Below are 22,551 nucleotides of genomic sequence, written 5' to 3'. Positions count from 1 at the left end.
GTGTAGCCACGAATGGAGGTCACTCAGTCAACAGCTCAAAGATGCAGAGTGTGTGTGTGTGTGTGTGTGTGTGTGTGTGTGTGTGTGTGTGTAGCAATTTGGAGGTTTTGTTTTGGAAATTTTCTTCCTTTTTTTTTTTTCTTATCCTCTCATCATTGAGGCTATATATTAATAGACATTATATTAAACCCACACGAAACATTCAAAATTAGAAGGGGATTAGAGGTGCGTTTGGGCGTTATGTTGACTAGGTCCTCATCTCCGTCCTAGGGGGGCTGACGCCAGTGTGCGGGGCTCCTTGGAGGGCTTGTGGGAGAGATGCTGAACTCAAAAGGCGGGAATCAGTAGGTTACGGGGAGCGGGGGGAGCGCAGGAGATGTCAGCTCGCGTTAGGAAACAGCGGGATTGGAGGACCTCTGCCCATCCCCACGTGCTCGGCCGGCGATTCGGGAAAGGCCAGCGTACTCGTCGTCAGTGGGTTTCCTGGAGGAAGCGGGCGGGACCGTTACGTTTCCGCGGGGGGCGTGGGGGGAGAGGTTAGTGTCTGCCGTGTGCACCGCCGTGCTGAGCTACGCCACCTGTCACTTTCGCGCTCACGGTGACCAGCCTGCCACCGCGAGGCTCCCCGGAAACTCCTGCCACCGCTCCGAGCTGCGCCACCTCCCGGCCGGCCGCCGGGCTCGGGTGGAAACCGGTCGTGGCGAGGCCGCTCTGCTGCCCGCCGAGCCTGTGCCGTCGCCGCCCGGTTTCCCAGAAGAGCCCGGCCCGACTCTGCCCCCGCGCGCCCTCTCCGCCCGCGCCGATCCGGCTCATCCGGGTGTGTGAGCCGCGGCCACCACGCGGAACAGTCCCCGCTGCCCGCCCGCCTGTCACGTACCAAAGCGCCCGCCGCCAAGCCGCTCCGCGCCCAGCCGATCGGTTAGAAGGGGAAAGGCTTCGCGGGGTGAGCGGCGGAGGCCGGGAAAGAAACCAAAGGAAGCTCGGAGCCGCACGGTCTGCGCGCCCCGCTCGGTGGTCCCCAGGGCCGCGCCCCGGGCCATCGCGGGACGGGGGCCGGCGACGGGAGAGGGTCGCCGGCCCCGGCTCTCGGGGGACGTCACTGATCTCCAAGGGCGAGGGGACAGAGGGGCGGCCGGCCAGAAGCCGGCAGGCCGCGCGCGGGGCCTGCTGTGCGCTGTCGCCAGGGTTAGGGGGCAGCGGCTACGTTAGGGATCTACGGCTCGCGGTTAACTTCCAGGCAGTTGTGTTAAGAAGCTGGGGACGGACGGGATTCCGGGACACGGGGCAGGGCTTCAGCGTCTCGCCATTGGGGACCCCGAACGGCCGTCTCGTCCTCCCTGAGAAAAGGAAACAGAGGGTTAGGAGGGCCGGAGCCGCCCGGCCGCCCCGCGTCCTTGCGGTCAGTGGATCGCCAGCCACGGGGCCTCTTCTGGAGTCTGTTGCTGGAAATGATGCCGCACGGAGCAAGTCTTTGACCCCGTGTCTCCAGCATCCTTTAGCCCGTCGGACCTCCAAGTGCCTCAGGGCAAATAGGACGCAGAGAGTTGGGGGTCTCGTCTGAGAGCATTGCGTTTTCTGGGCGTGAGAAGCTCAACTGATATATTACCAGGTTTCGAAGGAGCTCGGAGCTCGTTTCCTCGGCCGAGATTCCCGGGGACCGGGGGAAGCGGCCCGTGAACGATGACAGGGACAGACTCCTTTGTGGGAGCTGAGGTGCTGATGTGATGGGCACACCCTTGCTTGGGCCGCCAGGGAGGGGCCACTGCTCAGCTGGTCTCCCCGGGGACAGTCCCCTCCCATGAGCCCTCTTCTGCGTCACCAAGAAAACCACCCTCCCAGAGGGGCCGGCCGCTAACTCTGACCTCAGGGTCTTAAAACATGTGAATTGACATGTTTTCTGGACAAATACAATTTGCAATAAAAAAAAAAAAAAAAGAGTTGGCAGTCGTGGAGGTGGAGACGGCTGGGCGGGGACAACAGCTTCCAGGGAGCATGGCTGGGCATCGGCTCTGAGAAGGTGGCACTTGTCACCCCAGATGTCACTTAGATTAACTCGGAAAAGGGCGCTTTTTTTTTTTTTTTTGCCTTTGAATTTGCATTCAAATTTTAGTCTCTTTGGATTTCCCTTTTCTCTTAGGTTATGGATGAAAAATTGACCTCTCAAAGATTCCCTTGAGACTGTGAGCCCCCAGAGAGCAAGACAGACATGAAATACCCTGTTGACCAGATGACAGACGGACACCTATTGACCTGACCTCAGCCACGCCTCCGTCCCTCATGTTACCAGAAATAAGGTGACGGAAGCACGAGGGCCCCAGATCCTTATAATTAACGCAGTCAGCCAGAGAGATGGTAGTTCTGATTTCTTGGGGTTTTGCTTTTTCCAGAAACATCCCTATGTTGCTGAACAACTCACTGGAGGAATTTTATTTTCACAAGCGAGAAGGTTTGTGGAATTCTAACCTCTGAAGGTACCAGGAATCACCCAGAGACGCTCCCTCCCAGGGAAGGGGCTTTGTCACCTCTGCCTCAGGGCCACCCTCCTCAGCGGGGACTCGGGTCCGGTCCCGCGTGAGCCCGGCTCAGCTTTGTGTGCTCGGTCCTCAGAGCCGCTGCCGGAGAAGCCCTGATCCAGTCTGCCCCGGCCCACCGTGCCCTGAAATTCCCGCAGATCAACCTGTCAGGGCTCCCTCTTAAGTGTGATTTATTCCTGTGCAGGACCAGAGTCACGGCCCCATCTGACAAAGTACACCTGTGCTGAGACGGAGCCAGCTCCCCACGCCCTGGGCCAGACATTTCACGGGAGACGCCCCTGAATGTCCTCGGGGCTCCTTGTGAAATGAAAAATGGCAAATTTGGGGGGTTTATTTTCTATCCTCGTGCCTGCAATGTATTGAGCATCTCCCGCGAGCTAAATCCGTGACATCTGTTTCCTCTTGTGAGCGAGCAAGCCAACTTGGAGAGAGGCGTTGTTAGCATCCCCCTCACGTGGTCGAAGGAGCTGAAGCTCAGAGAGGTTGCGTAATTTCCCCAAAGTCAGCCAGCCAAAGGGGTTAGAACCCCAGATGAGGAGGGAAATTGTCCTAACTGCAGACGTCTGGGTTCAGCCCTGGGACATTCTTGTTCAGAAGTCTTGGGAGACTCAGAAATGGTCTGGGCATTGCAGGCAACCTCCCGGCCAGGCTTGGGTCACTGGTGGAAACCCTGCAGTTCCGGGTTTAGACCCAGAGCTCCTCCGGGGTCTGTACCCTCGCCGTCTCGCTGCTACGTTTCAGAATCGAGACACGTATATCGTGATGGTCTCTGTTGCTTGGACGTTTAGGTAGAATTTATTTTCTTATCAGATTTGCCTCAGAATTGACATTTTGAAGAGTGGGTCCTGCCTCTGGGTTTTTTGCTTGTTTGTTTGCTTTTGTGTTTCTGTTTTTTTGCTGCGTTGGGTCTTCATCGCTCCGCAGGCCTTCTCTAGTTGCGGAGAGCAGGGGCTACTCTTCGTTGCGGTGCGCGGGCTTCTCATTGCAATGTGTTCTCTTGTTGCGGAGCACGGGCTCTAGGTGCGCGGGCTTCAGTAGTTGTGGCATGTGGGCTCAGTAGTTGTGGCTCGCAGGCTCTAGAGCACAGGCTCAGTAGCTGTGGCACATGGGCTTAGTTGCTCTGCAGCATGTGGGATCTTCCTGGACCGGGAATTGAATCCGTGTCCCCTGCATTGGCAGGCGGATTCTTAACCACTGCACCACCAGGGAAGTCCCTGCATTTTATCTGACATTAACCAACTTAGCCACGGTTTACTCACCACTCACTTCATGTATTTAAGGTTTTTCTTGAGGAGACTAAGGGTCCTCAAAGCTGAGTCCTGCTTCACATCACCCACGAGTGTCCAGCATCTTCCAGAATCTGGGTCATGCGGTCCATCCGTGCTGTGTGTATATCCCGACCACCAAATACACCACACATGGGACTCGATATTGAATTAAAGATTAGGTGACCAATCAATGAGTCTTTGGGTTCCTGACCAAATCTTTCCACCATAAATTGTAGAATCTCGACGTTTTAATGAACCAAGTAGGAAGCCCACTTCTGCAGGTCAGAGGTCAGAGGTGATTCAGGTTGAGGGGCCGCTGTGCTTTGCTGGTGGTGATTGAGCCCTTGAGACGGGGCACACGGGGCTGTCAGATCTCCTGGTGACACGACCACGCCACGTACCACGGGACCTTCTCATGTTAAATCACGTTGTGACCTGCTGTGATCCCAGCAGGTGTTCCCCAGGAGACGCTCCCATTCTCACCTGAGCCCACGAACACCTGGGACAGGAGTCCGTGGAAACTCCCGCCTCCCCCAGGTGGCCTCCGGACTGAGGACACGGGGGGAGGAAGCTGCCACACGGGGTGAGAATTGGGCTGCGTCTGCCTGCGATGCTGACACCATGATGCTCGAGGACGCAGGACGGTCCAAAGTCCGGGGACCGAGCAGCTGGCTCCCCTCCTGCGGCCGGATCCCGGCTTTCCTTTATCCGCAGGGAGCATCTGACGGTGCTGAGGGCATCGTGTGTGTCGTGTCCTTACAACGCCACTCCCGTCGTAACAGATGGACTCTGTCTTTTCCTCACTGGCATCCGTCTTCCGTATGACGTTTCTTCCAGCTGGAAGAGGAGTTGACTGGACCCTCTTAGCAGTCAGGGCTTTGGTAGTAGTTGGATGTCGGCAGGGAAGTGATGGCCTGTTTGGATGAAGAGTCAGCGGAAGTGAAGGCTGGGCTGTTACTCTGACGAGAAAACATGGGACCCGAATATGGTGAAGTTTGTCCCTGCCCAGCTGCCCTGTGAACACGGTTCTGTGCCAGGGATGGCAAGTGCCCTCCTGGAGCCTCAGATCTGTGTGGACACGGCCCCAGCGGCACGGTAGGCTCGCCGTGGCTCCACGGGGTCATCCCAACTCCCAACCCCCTTCCAGGTTTAAGCCTGAAAATCTGACACGTGGTTAGAACCTGGGCTCAGCCGCCAAAGCCCCGGATGCGCAGCCGCGGAAATCCACAGGGTCTTCCTTGCTCTCCAGTCCAGGAAGTGCAAAATCCGGTCCCGTTTTTGTTAGTTTTTGCCAGATGGTCTTTCAACATGAGAACATAAGTCACACCGTGTCACTAGATCCCGGGGACCTCCCCATTCAGGGCCAGGGTCAGAGCGCTCAGGAGGGTCCCGGGACCCTCTGTGGGGGGAGCCCCTTACCCCTCCCACCGGTCACTCGGTGCCGGTGCCGCTGCCGCAGCCGCCTCCCTCCTCCGGGACCCAGCCAGGCCTCCCCGTGCTCCGTCAGCGGTCAGCCGGGAGCCCTGTCCCCGTGCCAGGCCAGCCCCTGCCCCCTTCGCGCCCCTGCGCCCGCCACCCGCTCCGCCGGGCCCTGTCTGGCGCCCCGCCTGGAATCCCGATGGCCTGGAGGGCACAGAGGGGCACGTTCGCGCTCAGCCCATCCCGCCTCCCCGCCAGCATGCACCGTGTGTTTTCTGTCGCCCAACCAACAGGACGACACGGCTCCTTTAAGAGGCGGCGGCCTGCGCGGAAGGCTTCGCCGGCACGTGACGACGCACCGAGCAGGCGCTCAGCAAAGCCCGGCGCAGAGCCCGCGGGGCCACAGGGCTGCCGCCGGGCCGGGGCCCCCGGCGCCATGCCCGGAGCAGGCCCGTCACTGGGTTAGTCCCGAGGCCTCCGCCACCGCCGCGAAGCCCCTTCCCAAGGCTCTCGGGGCCCCAAGCCTCAGGCGGTGGCGGCATGTTTCCGAGGCTGCGCCTCGTGCCCCGGGGTCTGTGACCTTCCTACGAGGAGCCGTCAGCGGGCCAGCGAACGGAGGCCACACACGTCTCTCCGGCCACCTGGAAGTCGCCTCGGCGTCGGGCGGCCGGCGGCGCAGGACGCAGGGGCGGAGCCCGCCGCCCTCAGCCCGTCTGCTCCAGGCCCAGCCCGGCTCCCGGCCCTCCCGTCTCCGGGCCGTCCGGCTTCCTCACAGGTGAGCTTGGCCTCGGTCAGAAGGCAGCCCTGGACGTGGGCGCCCCCGACCTCCCCCGGGAGGGAGCTGCAGCCTCGCGTCTCCGAGAGGGAGGCTCTGAGAGGCCTGGGGGGAAGGGCCACTGCCGGCCCCCGTCCGAGTCCAGAACCTTCCTTTCCCTCTTCCGTGCGGCTCAGGCCCGGGGTGATGGCGCCCGTCCCGCGTCAGAGCCCCTCCTGAGATGTCGGGTGCTCCGAGCGAGGCCGTCTTGTCACCAGCGGGGTGGGGGGGGGGGGGCCGGGCAGAGGGCGTTGTGCCCGCTCCACCGTCACAGCGGCTCCGGCCACGCGTCCGTCACCCCGTCGTCCGGAGGACAAGCCGAGCCTCAGGGAGCCCGGGGGCCCAGGTCACGCACTGACGGACGTGGCCGTGACGGCCGGGTTAACCGACGGGACGGGTGCCCGTGGTCCCCGGGGCCTCTCGGCCATCCAGCCGTCTTCCCCTCGTGTCCCCTTGGCCGGTTCCCTCAGGGACGGAGGCGCTGCTGTCTGACCTTCCAGGCCCCCGTGCCTCCCGGGCCCCGGCTGTAACCACGGACGACGGCGTCGCCCGCAAGCTCCCCGAGGGGCCCCGGCCTGGCGCCCAGCGCCGCCCCTGTTCAGGCGGGCCCTGGAGAAGCGCTTGGCGGGGCAGGGATGGCACGTGGGGCGCTGACTGCAGAGAAGCGGCGCGGGGACGAGCCAGAGGCCGGCAGTCCCAGCCCTGTCCCCGAACCCGCCCCCGCGCCGCCCGCCTTAAGAAGGTGCCTTACCAGCTTGAAGATTTTGGAAAGCGTGCCCTGGGCGTCATGCCCCTTGAGGCCCTTGTGACCCGATTTGTAGTCGGAAGCTCTGCCCCCGTAACCGAATCCTGGCTTCTGGCCCTCGGCTCCCTGCAAGAGAGGATGGCCGCTCTCAGTCTGTCCATGCGGCCTGGGCAGCACAGACCCTTCCCATCTGCTTTCCGGGAGGCATCAGCAGCCTTCAGACTTGGTGAAATTTGGGGGCTCCTACCTTTCTAACGTGCACAGACAAAATTCCCATTCTCCAGCCTGGAGGAGCCTCTCCAGGACGACCAGGACCAGCTCCCCTGGCCGCGGCCTGGGTGCCCTGAGTGTGGACGGTGAACCGGGACCAGGGTCCTTCCAGGGGCTCTGGGCTGGGAGCCGGTCACCGCAGAGGGGAGGGGGCGGGTCCCGGCTGGGAAGCCCTGTCCCCCAGGCCGTGCACCTGGGCACAGCCCCAGAGCCAGCCACCTGGACGGGTCTCAGCAACCCCCTGCCCTGGCTGTGTGACCTTGGGCAAGTGTTGGAACCTCTCTGAGCTTTGGTTTCCTCTTCTATAAAATGGGGATAATGGATGCTCTGCTCTGAGAATGGAGCCTGCGGCTCTGAACTTCCGAGCTTGCTGGTGTTATGGGGAGGGGGGTTCCCCCGGCAGCTCCCAGCCTGGTCTCCAGCTGCCCCGGGAGCCCCTCTCACTTCAGGGAAGATGGAGAAAAATTGCCTTCGTGACACGTAGCAATGACAAGTGATTACTGAAATGTAAGGATATGTGTGTCTCTAGGACCAGTCTGCATTCTAATGCACTTTAGTTTCAAAGGGAAACTTCCACTGTGAACACAAGAAAGGAATGGGGGAAACTCTGATGCTCAGACATAAGGAATGTTAGCCTTTGGGGTAACAGGTGTCCAGCCTGGGGTGCGACATTCCTCCAGGGGTGAACCACACATCCTGTCTGCGTCACGGATCTTATGCAACGGACAGGCTCTGAGGTCTCACTTCAGGTTTCACCAACGAGAAGTAGGAAGCTCTCTGTCTGGCCTCTCCTGAGAATTCTATACACGAAATAAAACCGTCTCCTGATCGAGACCCCAGAACCCTTCGCCTCAGGCTGCAGCGCTTTCCAGTTTCACGAGGGTGCCGCCTTAGGAGCTTGGGAAACCATGGGATCGATCCCTCTGGTTTAGGCTCCAGAAGCTTCCAGATTCCTCCAGTCCACCCCTCTCGTGTTGGAACTGAAGCTGGACCAGGGCCATCTGTCCAGGCACACCCCCTGCCCTGCACCCCCAAGCTACTTCTCTTCAGCCCAGGTTTGGGAACAGACATTGGCCACTCAGCTATTTTCACGTGAAGGTTTGGTTTCAAGGGTTATCAAGTGTGCAAGGGACAGGGGCAGTGAGGATCCAAGACCACATACGAGAGGAGCCCAGAACTGCCCTGAATCCCAGAGGTTTCCATGGACACGCTCACTGCATCATGGTCCAGGGTCGGGGGGGTGGTTAAAGAGGACTGAGGCAAAGGACAGACACAAGAGTTGTCGAGATCCACGCCTTCCCATGCAAGTGCTAAATCGTTCCCTTACTCTGCTGTTTTCTCCAAAAATAAAGAGCTTCTGAGAATTAAATTCAAGGATTGGTTTTCAGATTAATAATCTGCTTAAAGTTTCTCCTTTCAAACTCTTGGTCACTTATATCTTTGGACAACCTAGAATTTACCAAAAAACATACAACATAGTTTAGAAAACTGGTGGGACTTTCAGGAACTCCAAACGGGAAGACAGTCGTGTGGCTCTAGGAAACCGACAAGCCAGCTCACGGAATACGGAGCAGGATTTTACTTTGGAAAAAAAGAGAAAATTAACAGACATTAGTGGGACCAAACACGGAGACGTGAGAGGCATGCAAAGGCCGTGCTGTTAGCTGCCGGGCTCAAGTGGCCTTTAAACGACTGCAAGAAACATGGTCTTTCCCCCTCCCATCACTCCACGTTCGCCGATGGCTTCGCCCTGGTTCACGCCTAGAAGGTTAGAGGCAGCTCAAGCGGTTACTAAAATCAGATTTCTGGGTCAAAAGTGGGTCCCATTCTTCAGCATCATCTTTGTCTCCTGCTGGCACAGAAAGTCAATCATTAATTGTCCCTGAGGGCTGGCCCGTGTCGATTCCCTACGTTATCATCACCTTTCGGCAAATTCATTAGGTCAGGAAGACGCTCACGCGTATGTGTATAAAACGTTCCAGCAAACATCTCAGTTCATACTTCAACGTAGTGATGTGTTGGGGCAGTTTATGGAAGCCTCCCCTGCCTTTTCTCTGAGGGTGGCTCCCCCCTCCCTCCTCCCTCCCTTCCTTCCTTCCTTTTCTTTCTTTCTAAATTCATTCATTGATTTCTGTGATGCTTATTAATTGGGTATCAAGGACATGTAGGCTCTGCACTAGAGATATATTGTGTCTCCAAGGACATTGGAGGATGTGTTTCTAAGGATACTGTGTCTCCAAGACAGACACAGTTCCGGGCCTATAGATTAGTGGTTCTCTTTTTATTCTGGAGATTTTATAAAGTAAGAACTCTATCTAATATTTGCTAGTAAGTATGGTCGATAGATTTAGTTAAAATATAGATAGGCATTTAAAGTTGGTTCAGACACAAAATTTTACTAGAAAGTGAACAAATCAGCCATTTAATATCTTCATGGGTTAAACGAAGATTTTAATCTTCTTTAAAATCTTCTCAGAAACTCCTAAAAAGGTTTTCCTGGATGGCTTGATAGCCAAGCTTTAGTTATGACTAAGTCAAAACCCAAGCCAAAATCTTTTGGATCACTTAGGTTATAAACTGAATGACTGAATTTAGCATCTTTTTGTCTCGTTAGCAGAATCATGGTTTTCTCCCCAAAATGTCAACGTCTGGCAGGGGAGGGAGTGCGGGCTATTTGGACAGGTCCACACGCAGGCTGCAGGGACCCATTTTTCCTCATCTGCCCTTTCGGAAGGAAATCAGGAATTTTCTCATACGTGGAGTCGCTCCTTCCCTGGGGAGGAGCCCAGGGGAGTCTCCTAGGAGCCCTTTTGTGCCTGGGCCCTGGGTCATGAAAACAGGAGCGTGAACCCAGCTGGAAGGAAGGACCGGCTGCGGCGGAAGCAGCGGGGGACAAGCTGGGTGGGATGGGAAGGAAGGTGGGCCCAGAGAGCAACTGAAACAGAGCAGAACAGAACAGCTGAGTGGCCGTGAGGAAGGAGAGGCAACGGGTAGACGTGCATTTGTCACCTACCCAGCTAAATCTGCTGAGGGACAGTCCTCGCCCCTGTGTGAGGAAAAGAAAAAGAGGGACATGGTGATCAGTGTGGGAAAAACGTTCTCTGCACGAAACAGGAAACACAGGACAACACAGTGCTGAGATGGCAAACAGGTTTTGGCACACGCGCCCTATCCTGTGGTTGGCCGTGGCCCCGGGGAGCTGCCCAGGGAGGATTTCAGATTGGGGTTGAGAGGGAAGGGAGCTGGGATGGTGAGCGCTGTCTGCACGGCAGCAGGCGGGAAGGGGTGTCACGCGCGGCTCAGCCTGTCCTGCGTGGGCTCCACGTGACAAGACATTTTGGGGTGCAGTCAGGGAGCTCTGAGTCCAGCCCTCCTTTTGATCCGTTTAGGGATTTCAGGGAAGGGCTGTAAAGTGATGATGACTCAACACATTGGGAGGTCTTACCTTTCCTTGTGATGGAGGAGGTGTGCGAGGTGTCACCTGCAAAGACACGGGAGAATGGTGAGCGGGGGTGGGGTCCCTGCTTCACAGCAGCCCTGACCCTCCTCGTGAGAGCCTCCTGTTGTCACCGTGTCACCTCGTGTTGTCACCTGGCTTGTTGCTAGTTCCCTGCTAGCTCCTGCTTGCTGGGAGGGTCTGGTATCTATTGGTATAAGAAGCCACCCACTCAGTCTCTGCCCGGTGTCCCCATTCTGTTTTAGTTGAGAGAGAAATATACGATTTGAGAATTTGAAAGTATCCAGTGCCATCTCGATCTTCCAGAGCACACAGACAGTGTTTGAGAGGGTGGGAAACACACCAAAGGCTCTGCAGCCACAGAGGCGATTCCTCTTGGCGTGTGCTCCCATGACACACGCCCTCTCGCAGGTGTTGGAGACGGTGAGCGTCACCACCGTCCTCTCTGGGGTGGGCAGTCAAGGGCCCCTGGTATTCGAGCCTCAAAAAGGACACCCGCAGGTGTGCGACTCCTGAAGCTCCCTAATCAACATGAAAATACCATCTTAGATGTCTGCTGCACAGAAAGTTTATAATTAGAGCCTGTGGTTTTGTTTTTAAGATGTTATTTTTTAGAGAAGTTTTAGGTTTCCAGAAAACTTGCACAGCAATTGCAGACAGTTCTCATGACCCCTCTGCCCTGTGCACAGCACCCCTGGCTCTCGCGTGGTGCACTTGTTACAACTGAGCCAATGTCAATACATTAACCAAGGTCTGTGGACTCTGTGTTGTACATTCTGTGGATTTTGACAAATGTATGAGGTGTCTCCGCTGTCACGGCATCGTTCAGAGGAGACTCAATGCCCCCAAATCCCGGGCACTCCTAGTCTATTCATCCCTCCTGCCCCCGCACCCCTGATCATCTTACCGTCTCCAGAGTTTTGCAAAGCTTGTATTTTTGAACTAAGCATCTCCTACTAGCTTAGTCTCAAAAGGAGTGAGTTCTTTGGTAGAACTCAAAGTTTTAACACAAAGCTAAGCCGCAGGTGCAGCTCAGACCTTGGGACCAGGTGCTGGCCCTGGGCTCCCGAGGCCAACCTCACCCTGAGGAAGTGGGAGGTGTCACCTGGGGATATACTCAGAGCCCCCATCATGGATTACAGCTGTGTCACATGGAGATATACTCAGATCCCTTGTGGATCAGAGCCCAGTGTCACCTGGGGACATACTCGGGCCCTCGTGGACTGGGGCAGGGCCGGATGCCCCTCACCCCTCTAATCAGTCCCCTCCCACCGTGGCTGCCACTCACGATGTTCTTGAAGAAGTGCACTACGGGGTTTTCATCTTGGGGCCGCCCGTGCTGCGCCTTCTGGGGCAGGGAGCCATAGTGGGTGGCTCTGGCCGCGTGGTGTCCATCCTGAAAGACAGGACGCGTGGTCTCAGGGCAGGCTGGACCCTCTGCTGTCTGGGGAAGCTGCCTCTGCTCCTCCGTGGATCTGGATACTTTTGGAGACCTGATGCTAGGAAGCTGCTGACGTCACAGGATGTAGCCAGGCGGGTGGGGTCTGGGCGGTGCTGTCCCCGCAGGTCCCTCCTCGGCTGACCTCCTGGCCACTGCAGACGCCCCCTCGGGAGCCCTCCCGACGGGAAGGCCAAGCTCGGAGGGAGCATCGCCAGCCTCCCCGGACGTGGGCTCCACCTTCAGAAGCACTTGACAGAGCCTGCGAGCTGGTGGTCCCAGGAGGAGGGGGACTCGCCTGGAGCCCTGGCAGAGAGGACGGTGCTTGTACACAGCCCCTGCTATGGGAGTGTGGGGGGTCGTGAGAATGAGGGGATCAGGAAATGTCTGGAAGGTCAGAGGAATCCCCTGAAAGCCCGTCAGGTACATGCGCCAAAGCCTCGTGCACATCTCCTCCATCGCCAGCTCGGTGCTTGTGGTTCGAAAGGACCCTTGCTGTTCAGAAGACACTGTTGCCACCGAAAAGTCTAAATTGGGCTTCTCGGGAATTTAATGCATTTAATGGGCTTAGTTTCACTGGTGATACCTGCACCCCTGACTGGGCTGTCACTGGAGTAACAAGTGCATCGTCCCTGGCACTAGTTAGAGGTACACTGTACCTGGTACTAGTTAGAGGTGCATTCTCCTTGGTACCAGTGACAGGTGCGTTATCTCCGGTACTAGTTATGGGTGCATTGTGTCTGGTACTAGTTACAGGTGCATTATCTCTGGTACTAGTTACAGGTGCATTGTCCCCGGCACTAGTTACAGGTGCATTGTCCTTGGTACTAGTTACAGGTGCATTGTCCTTGGTACTAGTTACAGGTGAATTCTCCTTGGTACTAGTTATAGGTGAAGTCTCCTTGGTACTAGTTACAGGTGCACTGTCTCTGATACTACTTACAGGTGCATTGTCCTTGGTACTATTTACAGGTACATTGTCCTTGGTACTAGTTACAGGTGAATTCTCCTTGGTACTAGTTATAGGTGCATTGTCCCTGGTACTAGTTACAGGTGCATTGTCCCTGGTACTGGTTACAGGTGCACTGTCCCTGATGCTACTTACAGGTACATTGTCCCTGATACTCGTTACAGGTGCATTATCTCTGGTACTAGTTACAGGTGCATTATCTCCGGTACTAGTTACAGGTGCATTGTCCCTGGTACTAGTACAGGTGCATTGTCCTTGGTACTAGCTACAGGTGCATTATCTTTGGTACTAGTTACAGGTGCATTTTCTCTGGTATTAGTTACAGGTGCATTGTCCCCGGTATTAGTTACAGGTGCATTATCTCTGGTACTAGTTACAGGTGCTTTGTCCTTGTTACTAATTACAGGTGCATTGTCTCTGGTACTAGGTACAGGTGCATTGTCCCTGGTACTAGTTACAGGTGCATTGTCCCTGGTACTAGTTACGGGTGCATTATCTCTGGTACGAGTTACAGGTGCATTGTCCCTGGTACTAGTTACAGGTGCATTATCTCTGGTACGAGTTACAGGTGCATTGTCCCTGGTACTAGTTACGGCTGCATTATCTCTGGTACGAGTTACAGGTGCACTGTCCCTGGTACTAGTTACCTGTGCATTGTCCCTGATACTACTTACAGGTGCATTGTCCCCGGTACTAGTTACAGGTGCATTGTCTCTGGTACTAGTTACAGGTGCATTATCTCTGGTACTACTTACAGGTGCATTGTCTCTGGTACTAGTTACAGGTGCATTATCTCTGGTACTACTTACAGGTGCATTGTCTCTGGTACTAGTTACAGGTGCATTATCTCTGGTACTACTTACAGGTGCATTGTCTCTGGTACTAGTTACAGGTGCATTATCTCTGGTACTACTTACAGGTGCATTGTCTCTGGTACTAGTTACAGGTGCATTATCTCTGGTACTACTTACAGGTGCATTGTCTCTGGTACTAGTTACAGGTGCATTATCTCTGGTACTACTTACAGGTGCATTGTCTCTGGTACTAGTTACAGGTGCATTATCTCTGGTACTACTTACAGGTGCATTGTCTCTGGTACTAGTTACAGGTGCATTATCTCTGGTACTACTTACAGGTGCATTGTCTCTGGTACTAGTTACAGGTGCATTATCTCTGGTACTACTTACAGGTGCATTGTCTCTGGTACTAGTTACAGGTGCATTATCTCTGGTACTACTTACAGGTGCATTGTCTCTGGTACTAGTTACAGGTGCATTATCTCTGGTACTACTTACAGGTGCATTGTCTCTGGTACTAGTTACAGGTGCATTATCTCTGGTACTACTTACAGGTGCATTGTCTCTGGTACTAGTTACAGGTGCATTATCTCTGGTACTACTTACAGGTGCATTGTCTCTGGTACTAGTTACAGGTGCATTATCTCTGGTACTACTTACAGGTGCATTGTCTCTGGTACTAGTTACAGGTGCATTATCTCTGGTACTACTTACAGGTGCATTGTCTCTGGTACTAGTTACAGGTGCATTATCTCTGGTACTACTTACAGGTGCATTGTCTCTGGTACTAGTTACAGGTGCATTATCTCTGGTACTACTTACAGGTGCATTGTCTCTGGTACTAGTTACAGGTGCATTATCTCTGGTACTACTTACAGGTGCATTGTCTCTGGTACTAGTTACAGGTGCATTATCTCTGGTACTACTTACAGGTGCATTGTCTCTGGTACTAGTTACAGGTGCATTATCTCTGGTACTACTTACAGGTGCATTGTCTCTGGTACTAGTTACAGGTGCATTATCTCTGGTACTACTTACAGGTGCATTGTCTCTGGTACTAGTTACAGGTGCATTATCTCTGGTACTACTTACAGGTGCATTGTCTCTGGTACTAGTTACAGGTGCATTATCTCTGGTACTACTTACAGGTGCATTGTCTCTGGTACTAGTTACAGGTGCATTATCTCTGGTACTACTTACAGGTGCATTGTCTCTGGTACTAGTTACAGGTGCATTATCTCTGGTACTACTTACAGGTGCATTGTCTCTGGTACTAGTTACAGGTGCATTATCTCTGGTACTACTTACAGGTGCATTGTCTCTGGTACTAGTTACAGGTGCATTATCTCTGGTACTACTTACAGGTGCATTGTCTCTGGTACTAGTTACAGGTGCATTATCTCTGGTACTACTTACAGGTGCATTGTCTCTGGTACTAGTTACAGGTGCATTATCTCTGGTACTACTTACAGGTGCATTGTCTCTGGTACTAGTTACAGGTGCATTATCTCTGGTACTACTTACAGGTGCATTGTCTCTGGTACTAGTTACAGGTGCATTATCTCTGGTACTACTTACAGGTGCATTGTCTCTGGTACTAGTTACAGGTGCATTATCTCTGGTACTACTTACAGGTGCATTGTCTCTGGTACTAGTTACAGGTGCATTATCTCTGGTACTACTTACAGGTGCATTGTCTCTGGTACTAGTTACAGGTGCATTATCTCTGGTACTACTTACAGGTGCATTGTCTCTGGTACTAGTTACAGGTGCATTATCTCTGGTACTACTTACAGGTGCATTGTCTCTGGTACTAGTTACAGGTGCATTATCTCTGGTACTACTTACAGGTGCATTGTCTCTGGTACTAGTTACAGGTGCATTATCTCTGGTACTACTTACAGGTGCATTGTCTCTGGTACTAGTTACAGGTGCATTATCTCTGGTACGAGTTACAGGTGCATTGTCCCTGGTACTAGTTACAGGTGCATTATCTCTGGTATGACTTACAGGTGCATTTTCTCTGGTACTAGTTACAGGTGCATTGTCTCTGGTACTAGTTACAGGTGCATTATCTCTGATACGAGTTACAGGTGCATTATCTCTGGTATGAGTTACAGGTGCATTTTCTCTGGTACAAGTTACAGGTGCATTATCTCTGGTATGAGTTACAGGTGCATTGTCTCTGGTACTAGTTACAGGTGCATTATCTCTGGTACGAGTTACAGGTGCATTATCTCTGGTATGAGTTACAGGTGCATTTTCTCTGGTACTAGTTACAGGTGCATTATCTCCGGTACTAGTTACAGGTGCATTATCTCTGGTACTAGTTACAGGTGCATTGTCCCTGGTACTAGTTACAGGTGCATTGTCCCTGGTACTAGTTACAGGTGCATTATCTCTGATACGAGTTACAGGTGCATTATCTCTGGTATGAGTTACAGGTGCATTTTCTCTGGTACAAGTTACAGGTGCATTATCTCTGGTATGAGTTACAGGTGCATTGTCTCTGGTACTAGTTACAGGTGCATTATCTCTGGTACGAGTTACAGGTGCATTATCTCTGGTATGAGTTACAGGTGCATTTTCTCTGGTACTAGTTACAGGTGCATTGTCCCCAGTATTAGTTACAGGTGCATTATCTCTGGTACTAGTTACAGGTGCATTGTCCCTGGTACTAGTTACAGGTGCATTGTCCCTGGTACTAGTTACAGGTGCATTGTCCCTGGTACTAGTTACAGGTGCATTATCTCTGGTATGACTTACAGGTGCATTTTCTCTGGTACTAGTTACAGGTGCATTGTCTCTGGTACTAGTTACAGGTGCATTATCTCTGGTACTACTTACAGGTGCATTGTCTCTGGTACTAGTTACAGGTGCATTGTCTCTGGTATTAGTCACAGGTGCATTATCTCTGGTACGAGTTACAGGTGCATTATCTCTGGTACTAGTTACAGGTGCTTTGTCTCTGGTACTAGGTACAGGTGCATTGTCCCCAGTACTAGTTACTGTTAATGTCTATGCCTGTCTCTAGCTGGCAATCCTCCTACCCCCATCCACCAGGGCTGAAGCCCTGCGGTCACGCTGGCCTCCTTCTCTGCTCTATTTCCCGCACTGACTCAGTTCACAAATCTTGTAGGTTTTTCTTTAAAATATTCCTTACATTTGTCTTCTCCCCACATTGACGTTAAGGCCAAGGCTGGGGTAGCCCTGTTCGGGCCCCTCCCTTTCCAGCCAAGACGGGTTTGCAAAGGATGCTCTCCTCCTGTCCTTCCCCACAACCGTTCCCTGCGCCTGTTTCACAAACTGAACATCTTTTCTCCAGCCGGGGGGCCCCCGAGACCTGGCACCACATGGCATGGCCTGGTTTTGTCCACTTGGTGAGACCTCGTCTTGGCTCTGAGTAGACCAGCCACCTCGATGTCCTTTGAATGAGGTGTCCACGTGCCCTCCACGCCTCCTGCTTCCCTGTGACTTTTTGTGCCCTGCTCAGCCTTCGAGCTCAAAGTCCATCCTTCTGCGGATCCTGACTGGAGTCAAGGCCCCTTCCCACTTCCCTGTGGCTCTCTGCCTCTCCCAGGCTCCCACCGCTGCCCGACACCCACCCTCCCGACGTCCCGGCCGTGCGTTCTGCTGTCTGCAGTGCCCTTCCTGCGGCCTCTGCTGGGCACAGCTTTCTCAGCTCACCTGGGGCGACTCAGCACGTGATCTGCTTTCCGTGTGGCACATTCACAGCCTCCCAGAAGGGCGGAGGGTGCAGCGGAGGCCTGGTGGCCACGGGCTGAGTCTCCCTCTCCTCCACCGGGCCGGGGACCTCACAGGATTCTGGTTCCCCACAGAGGAAACCGGGGGGATTGAGTTATGATGTGGGTACGATGGCGTGGGCAGAAGTGGACGCCATGCACATTTGAACTTGAAGACGTCAACCTCAAGGGGAAGCGCTGGAGCGTTTCAGGAACTGGTGACCCTCCCTCCCCCGTCCTTACTCTTATTCTCTCTGCTGGGGTTGCCAGAACATAAATAATCTGGTTCTCCTTGTGCTGTGTTGTCTCTCAGCTAGCGCCTTTCTGAGCTCACAGACCAATCAGATTCACTCACCGCTGGCCCACCTTACACATGCTTCTCCAATAAAAGAGAGTATAAAATTAAGAATGAAAAAAGAAAACAGATGAGCTAGGAAACTCTTTAAATTGCTTATTTTAAGAAAACATTTCTTTGTGTCTAATGTATCTGCCAAGTGAAGTTATTTATTAGATACCACCCTAATGGCCAAAAATAATTAAAGCAGCTCAGAACTTAGTACAATTTGCCCTGACTTTGGGTTTTTTTGTGGTTTTTTTTTTTGGCCGCACTGCACGGCATGTGGGATCTTAGTTCCCTGACCAGGGATCGAACCCACGCCCCCTGCAGTGGAAGTGCGGCGTCTTGTCCCTTTTCTTTTGTTTTATATACCATTTTTCTGCAGGCTGTGCTGGATTTTGAGTCACAGAGACATTGTGCACTTTGATTCACCCATTCTGTGATTAAACTAGAAAAGTTTCTTAAACTTTACAAAAAGGTTTTTAAATAAATGAACGTTCAGTCCTGTATGCAGGTCTGATATTATTAAAACTTACTTTTGCTCTGACATAGTTAATGAAGTATTTCACATGTTTATCATGCGTACCAGCTTTGAACGCTAAAAGAAAGAGCATATATTTTGGTGATTTTTATAATGAATACATTGGTCGCCAATCTTTTGAGGGAAAATTAATTTAAATCTTTTAAGGAACACATGAGGTTGGTAAGTTGTGTTCTACCTCTCAGAATCTGGGGTCAGAACTGTTCATGAAAACGTCAATTAGTGTATTTATGGCCCTCGGCACAGAACTAAGCATGCAATGAGCATTAACTGTTGAATTAACGTATCGACAGTTTAGATCCCTTTTAATACAGAGCCCAACACATGCAGTAGATCTTAAGTAAATAGAACAATCATCATGGAATCCTTTTGTAACATATGCATTGAAGAGTGACTGAACTAGGACCCTGACTTGGAATTTTGGCTATAAGTTGTCACAGATAATTTAATGTAGAGTTATAGCTATATTGTTGTAGTTGTAATGGTCTGTTGCTGAAAGAACGTTTAGTCAATCATATTTCTATATATTAGCAATGAACAGTTAAGAAAAACACCAAATTTAAAAGCACCACCATATATAATAGCATCAGAGAAACAAAGTATTAGTTATAAACTTGGCAAAGCGTGTATATGATCTTTATGCTAAAAACTAGAAAATGCTGGTGGAAGAAAATCAAAGAAGACTTAAGTGGAGAGACATACTATCTTCATGTGTCAGAAGACCATGAATAGTACAGATGGCAATTCTTCCCAAACTGATGTACAGATGTACTGCTCTGCCACTCAGAATCCTAGCAGGATTTTGTTTAGATATAGAAAAACTAACCTTGAAACTATATGTAACCAAAATAGCCAAACAACTGTGAAAAAGAAGAATAAAATCAGAGGAACCGCATCACTTGATTTAAAGATTTCCTACGTAGCTATAGGCAGTGTCGTACTGGAGAAGGTGTAGATACATAGTTCAGTGGAACACAGTAGAGTCCAAAAGTAGACCCACACAAATAGGACCAGGTGATTTTTGACAAAGGTGCAAAGACAACTCAATGGAGAAAGCATAGTCTTTTCAACATATGGTATTGGAACCACTGGACATCCAATATCCAAAAACATGAACCTCAATCCAAAGTCACACCCTATACAAAAATTAACCCCAAATGGATCATGGATCTCTATCTACACTGTAAAAGTACAGAGTTTTAGAAGAAAATGGGAGAAAATAGAAGAAAACCTTCATGACGTGAGGGTAGCCAATAAATTTATAGACCTGACACCAAAACCATGATCCATAAAAGAAACAAAATTGATAAACTGAACCTGATCAATATTTAAAACCTTTGTTTTGCAAAAGATACTTTAAGAGAATGAAAAGACAAACTACAGATGGAGAAAATATTTCCAATCATATATATGACAAAAGACTTGAAACCACAAGTCCTTCTCGTAAAGAACTCTCAAAAATCAACGGTAAAAAAACAAACCACCAGGTTAAAAAATTGGACAAAACACTTGACTAAACACTTGACTGCAGAGGATGAGCAGAATACAAATAAGCACATGAAAAGATGCCCAGCATCATTAGCTATTAGTAAGATGCAAATCAAAATCATCAGGAGACACCACTACACCCCTATTAGAATGGCTAAAATAAAGGATACCGACAATACTAAGTGCTGACTAGGATGCAGTGCCACTGGAACTCTCATGCTTTGCTGGTGGGAATGCAAAATGGTACCCTCACTCTTGAAAACAATTTGACAGTTATTATAAAGCTAACCATGTATCAATACATATTATATGGCCCAGCAATCCCACTTCCTGCTTTGAATGATAAAAGAAAAACTACATATTTTTGGATGAGATTTTTGTAATGAATATATTGGTCTCCAGTCTTTTGATGGAAATAATTTGAATCTTGAATAAAAACTTACGATCACACAAAAACCTCTACATGAATGTTTATAGCAACTCAATTCGTAATCACCAACTCTGCAAACAACCCAAATGTTCGTCACTGAGTAAAGGGATAAACAGACTGTGGTATGTCCATGCAACGGAATACTATGCAGTAGTAAAAAGGAGCAACAACTCAGAGGCATCTCCAAGGCATTGTACCGAGTGAAAGCAGCCATTCCAGAGAGATTTCGTACAGTACGATCTCATACATGTGACTTTCTTCAAAGGAGTACACTACAGGGAGGGTGACCAGAGCAGTGGCTGTCAGGGGTCAGGAATGGGGGAGGGAAGGGTGTGGTGTGAAGTGGGAGGGAGGTTTTGGGGTGATGTACCCTTATTGTGGTGGCGGCCACGTGAAACTACATGTGTGTTAAAATTCACAGATGTGTACACCAGAAACCACCCAATTTTACTGTATATTAATTTATAAAATAAGTCCATTTAACACGATCTATCATTATTTGTCCCAAGGTTGGTGATGGCAACATTACGTCGTTCCGTGAATTTCCTGGTTGGAGATCTCCGCATAGGTGAGTCTGGCCTTCTCCCTACATCCATCTTTTGTCTCCAGGTCTCCAGCTAGATTTTAAGTTTTTGGAGGAAAAAAGAAAAACTTCTACTTGATTCCCCAAAGCTTCTGGCAGTTTGGTTCAGCAAACAGAAGTGGACAAAGGAACAAAGAAACCCTCTTTCTACTGGGGCCTCCTGGAAAGAGCAAGCCTCTGGGGGCTGGAGGGCTCTGGTCCTGACCCAAAAACCCCTGCGAACCGAGCACGCCAAGCGCTGGGGCTTCTGTTTCCCCACATGTGAAAGCACGGGGTTGAAACCGAGACTCGCTGAGAGAGTTTTTAGCTCTCAGCTTTTACTAAGGGGCCACCTCTGAGTAGCAGGCAAGGAAAGAAAGGTAATTCTGCAGCTGGTTTATGTATTAGGGCGTTTTCCTAAGACTCTAGGGCTGCCGCTTAATCTGTTTGTTTATGTATCACTAAAGAGTTCTGTGGTGAGCACAGGAAGAGGAGCTAAGAAACGAGCCTCTGTTGCCATGGTGATGACACCTTTACACAGTGGCGGGGGGGGGAGTGCTGTATCTGTCACCCTTAATTTTTTTTTATTGTGGTAAAACATACGTTACGTGAAATCTACCATTTTGCCGTCGTTAAGTACGCAGTTCAGTGGCCGTACGTGTATTCACAATGCTGTGTGTCCATTACACCATCCACCTCCAGAACTTTCCCATCTTCCCAAACTGAGACTGTACCCAGGAGACACAAACTCCCCATCCGCTGCTGCGGCCCCTGGAAAGCCCCATCCTACTCTCTCTATGAATCTGACGGCTCAGGGGACCCCATACAAGTGGAATCACACAGTGTCCGGTGGCAACTGGCTTCTTTCACTGGTGTAGTGTCCTCAGGGTTCAGCCATGCTGTAGCTGGGTCAGAATTTCCTTCCTGTTAAGGCCGGGCCATATCCCGTCGCCTGTGTAAGCCACATTTTGTTCACCCTTTCATCCACTGATGGACACTTGGGTTGTTTCCACCCTTTGGCTCTTGTGCTGAGTCACCTGCTCTGACTCGGACCCTGTGATGCTGACGTGGTCCGGCCTCCGACAGGTGGCTGAGGGGATGCAGGCTCCCAGCTTCCTTCCCCACAGTCTGAAGAGCATCCTTTATTCTTTGAAGGAACATGGGGTGGGGGGGGGGCGGGTTGTGACTCTGAGGCCATATCGAAGGCCCGCCTGCGCTGAGGAAAGGGGTCCACACCCAACTTGAGGGGTGCCGGGCGGGGAGGCTTCGGCCGTGCAGGATGTCTCTGCTGTCAATCCTCAGTTCACAGTCAGAGCAGGGCCAGCCTTTGTCTCCCGGGCAGCGGTGGGAGCCCCTGGCAGGAGTGGCAGGGTACTTAAAAACAGTGGGTTTTGGCTTCTTTGTTATATTTCACAATTTATAGGGAGTGGGTACTTATTTCCATGCCTCACTGTAAACAAGGGGGTCCGTTTCTGTCCTGGAGGAAACAGTCTGGGGAGGGAACGGGCCGCAGGGGAAGGGGGATGATGGCGGGGCCGTCTGGGTGCGAAGGTGACCCCAGTGGGGGGAGGATGGGGCGCGGGTCCTCCTCCCTCCACCCCTGTGTCCCCAGCCTCTGCCCCCAGAGCCTGGGACATACAAGTTTCCCTTTAAGGAGCCCCCTGGACTCAGCTCCCTAACTCAGGAAGGGTTCGTGATTCTCCAGTGCAGCCCTTCTTATGTGTGTGCAGAAACGATA

At 51.9% G+C, this 22,551-nt stretch overlaps 2 protein-coding genes across 2 annotated transcripts in view; one reads left to right on the top strand and one right to left on the bottom strand.

Moving 5' to 3' along the window:
* Positions 1-1,200: 1,200 nt before the first annotated feature.
* MBP (myelin basic protein) overlaps positions 1,201-22,551 on the bottom strand; it is a 113,344-nt gene continuing 91,993 nt past the window's right edge. The window contains exons 6-10 of the mRNA XM_024754794.1: positions 11,796-11,903; positions 10,496-10,531; positions 10,064-10,096; positions 6,787-6,906; positions 1,201-1,337 (exon numbers count right to left, since the gene is read on the bottom strand). Of these exons, the coding sequence (XP_024610562.1) occupies positions 1,293-1,337; positions 6,787-6,906; positions 10,064-10,096; positions 10,496-10,531; positions 11,796-11,903 (342 nt within the window). The 3' untranslated portion in view covers positions 1,201-1,292. The remainder of the gene's footprint in view (positions 1,338-6,786; positions 6,907-10,063; positions 10,097-10,495; positions 10,532-11,795; positions 11,904-22,551) is intronic.
* On the top strand, positions 1,332-21,106 carry LOC112406108 (translation initiation factor IF-2-like). Its single transcript, XM_024754792.1, has 5 exons — positions 1,332-1,713; positions 2,138-2,294; positions 2,388-2,446; positions 3,815-5,996; positions 20,761-21,106. Exons 4-5 carry the CDS (start codon positions 5,098-5,100, stop codon positions 20,870-20,872), a joined length of 1,011 nt encoding a protein of 336 aa, XP_024610560.1. The 5' UTR covers positions 1,332-1,713; positions 2,138-2,294; positions 2,388-2,446; positions 3,815-5,097; the 3' UTR covers positions 20,873-21,106.

The sequence above is a fragment of the Neophocaena asiaeorientalis genome, unplaced genomic scaffold, assembly GCF_003031525.2.
Source record: "Neophocaena asiaeorientalis asiaeorientalis breed wild unplaced genomic scaffold, Neophocaena_asiaeorientalis_V1.1 scaffold124, whole genome shotgun sequence".
Classification (NCBI taxonomy): Eukaryota; Metazoa; Chordata; class Mammalia; order Artiodactyla; family Phocoenidae; genus Neophocaena; species Neophocaena asiaeorientalis.
This window is presented reverse-complemented; position numbering and strand designations above follow the sequence as displayed.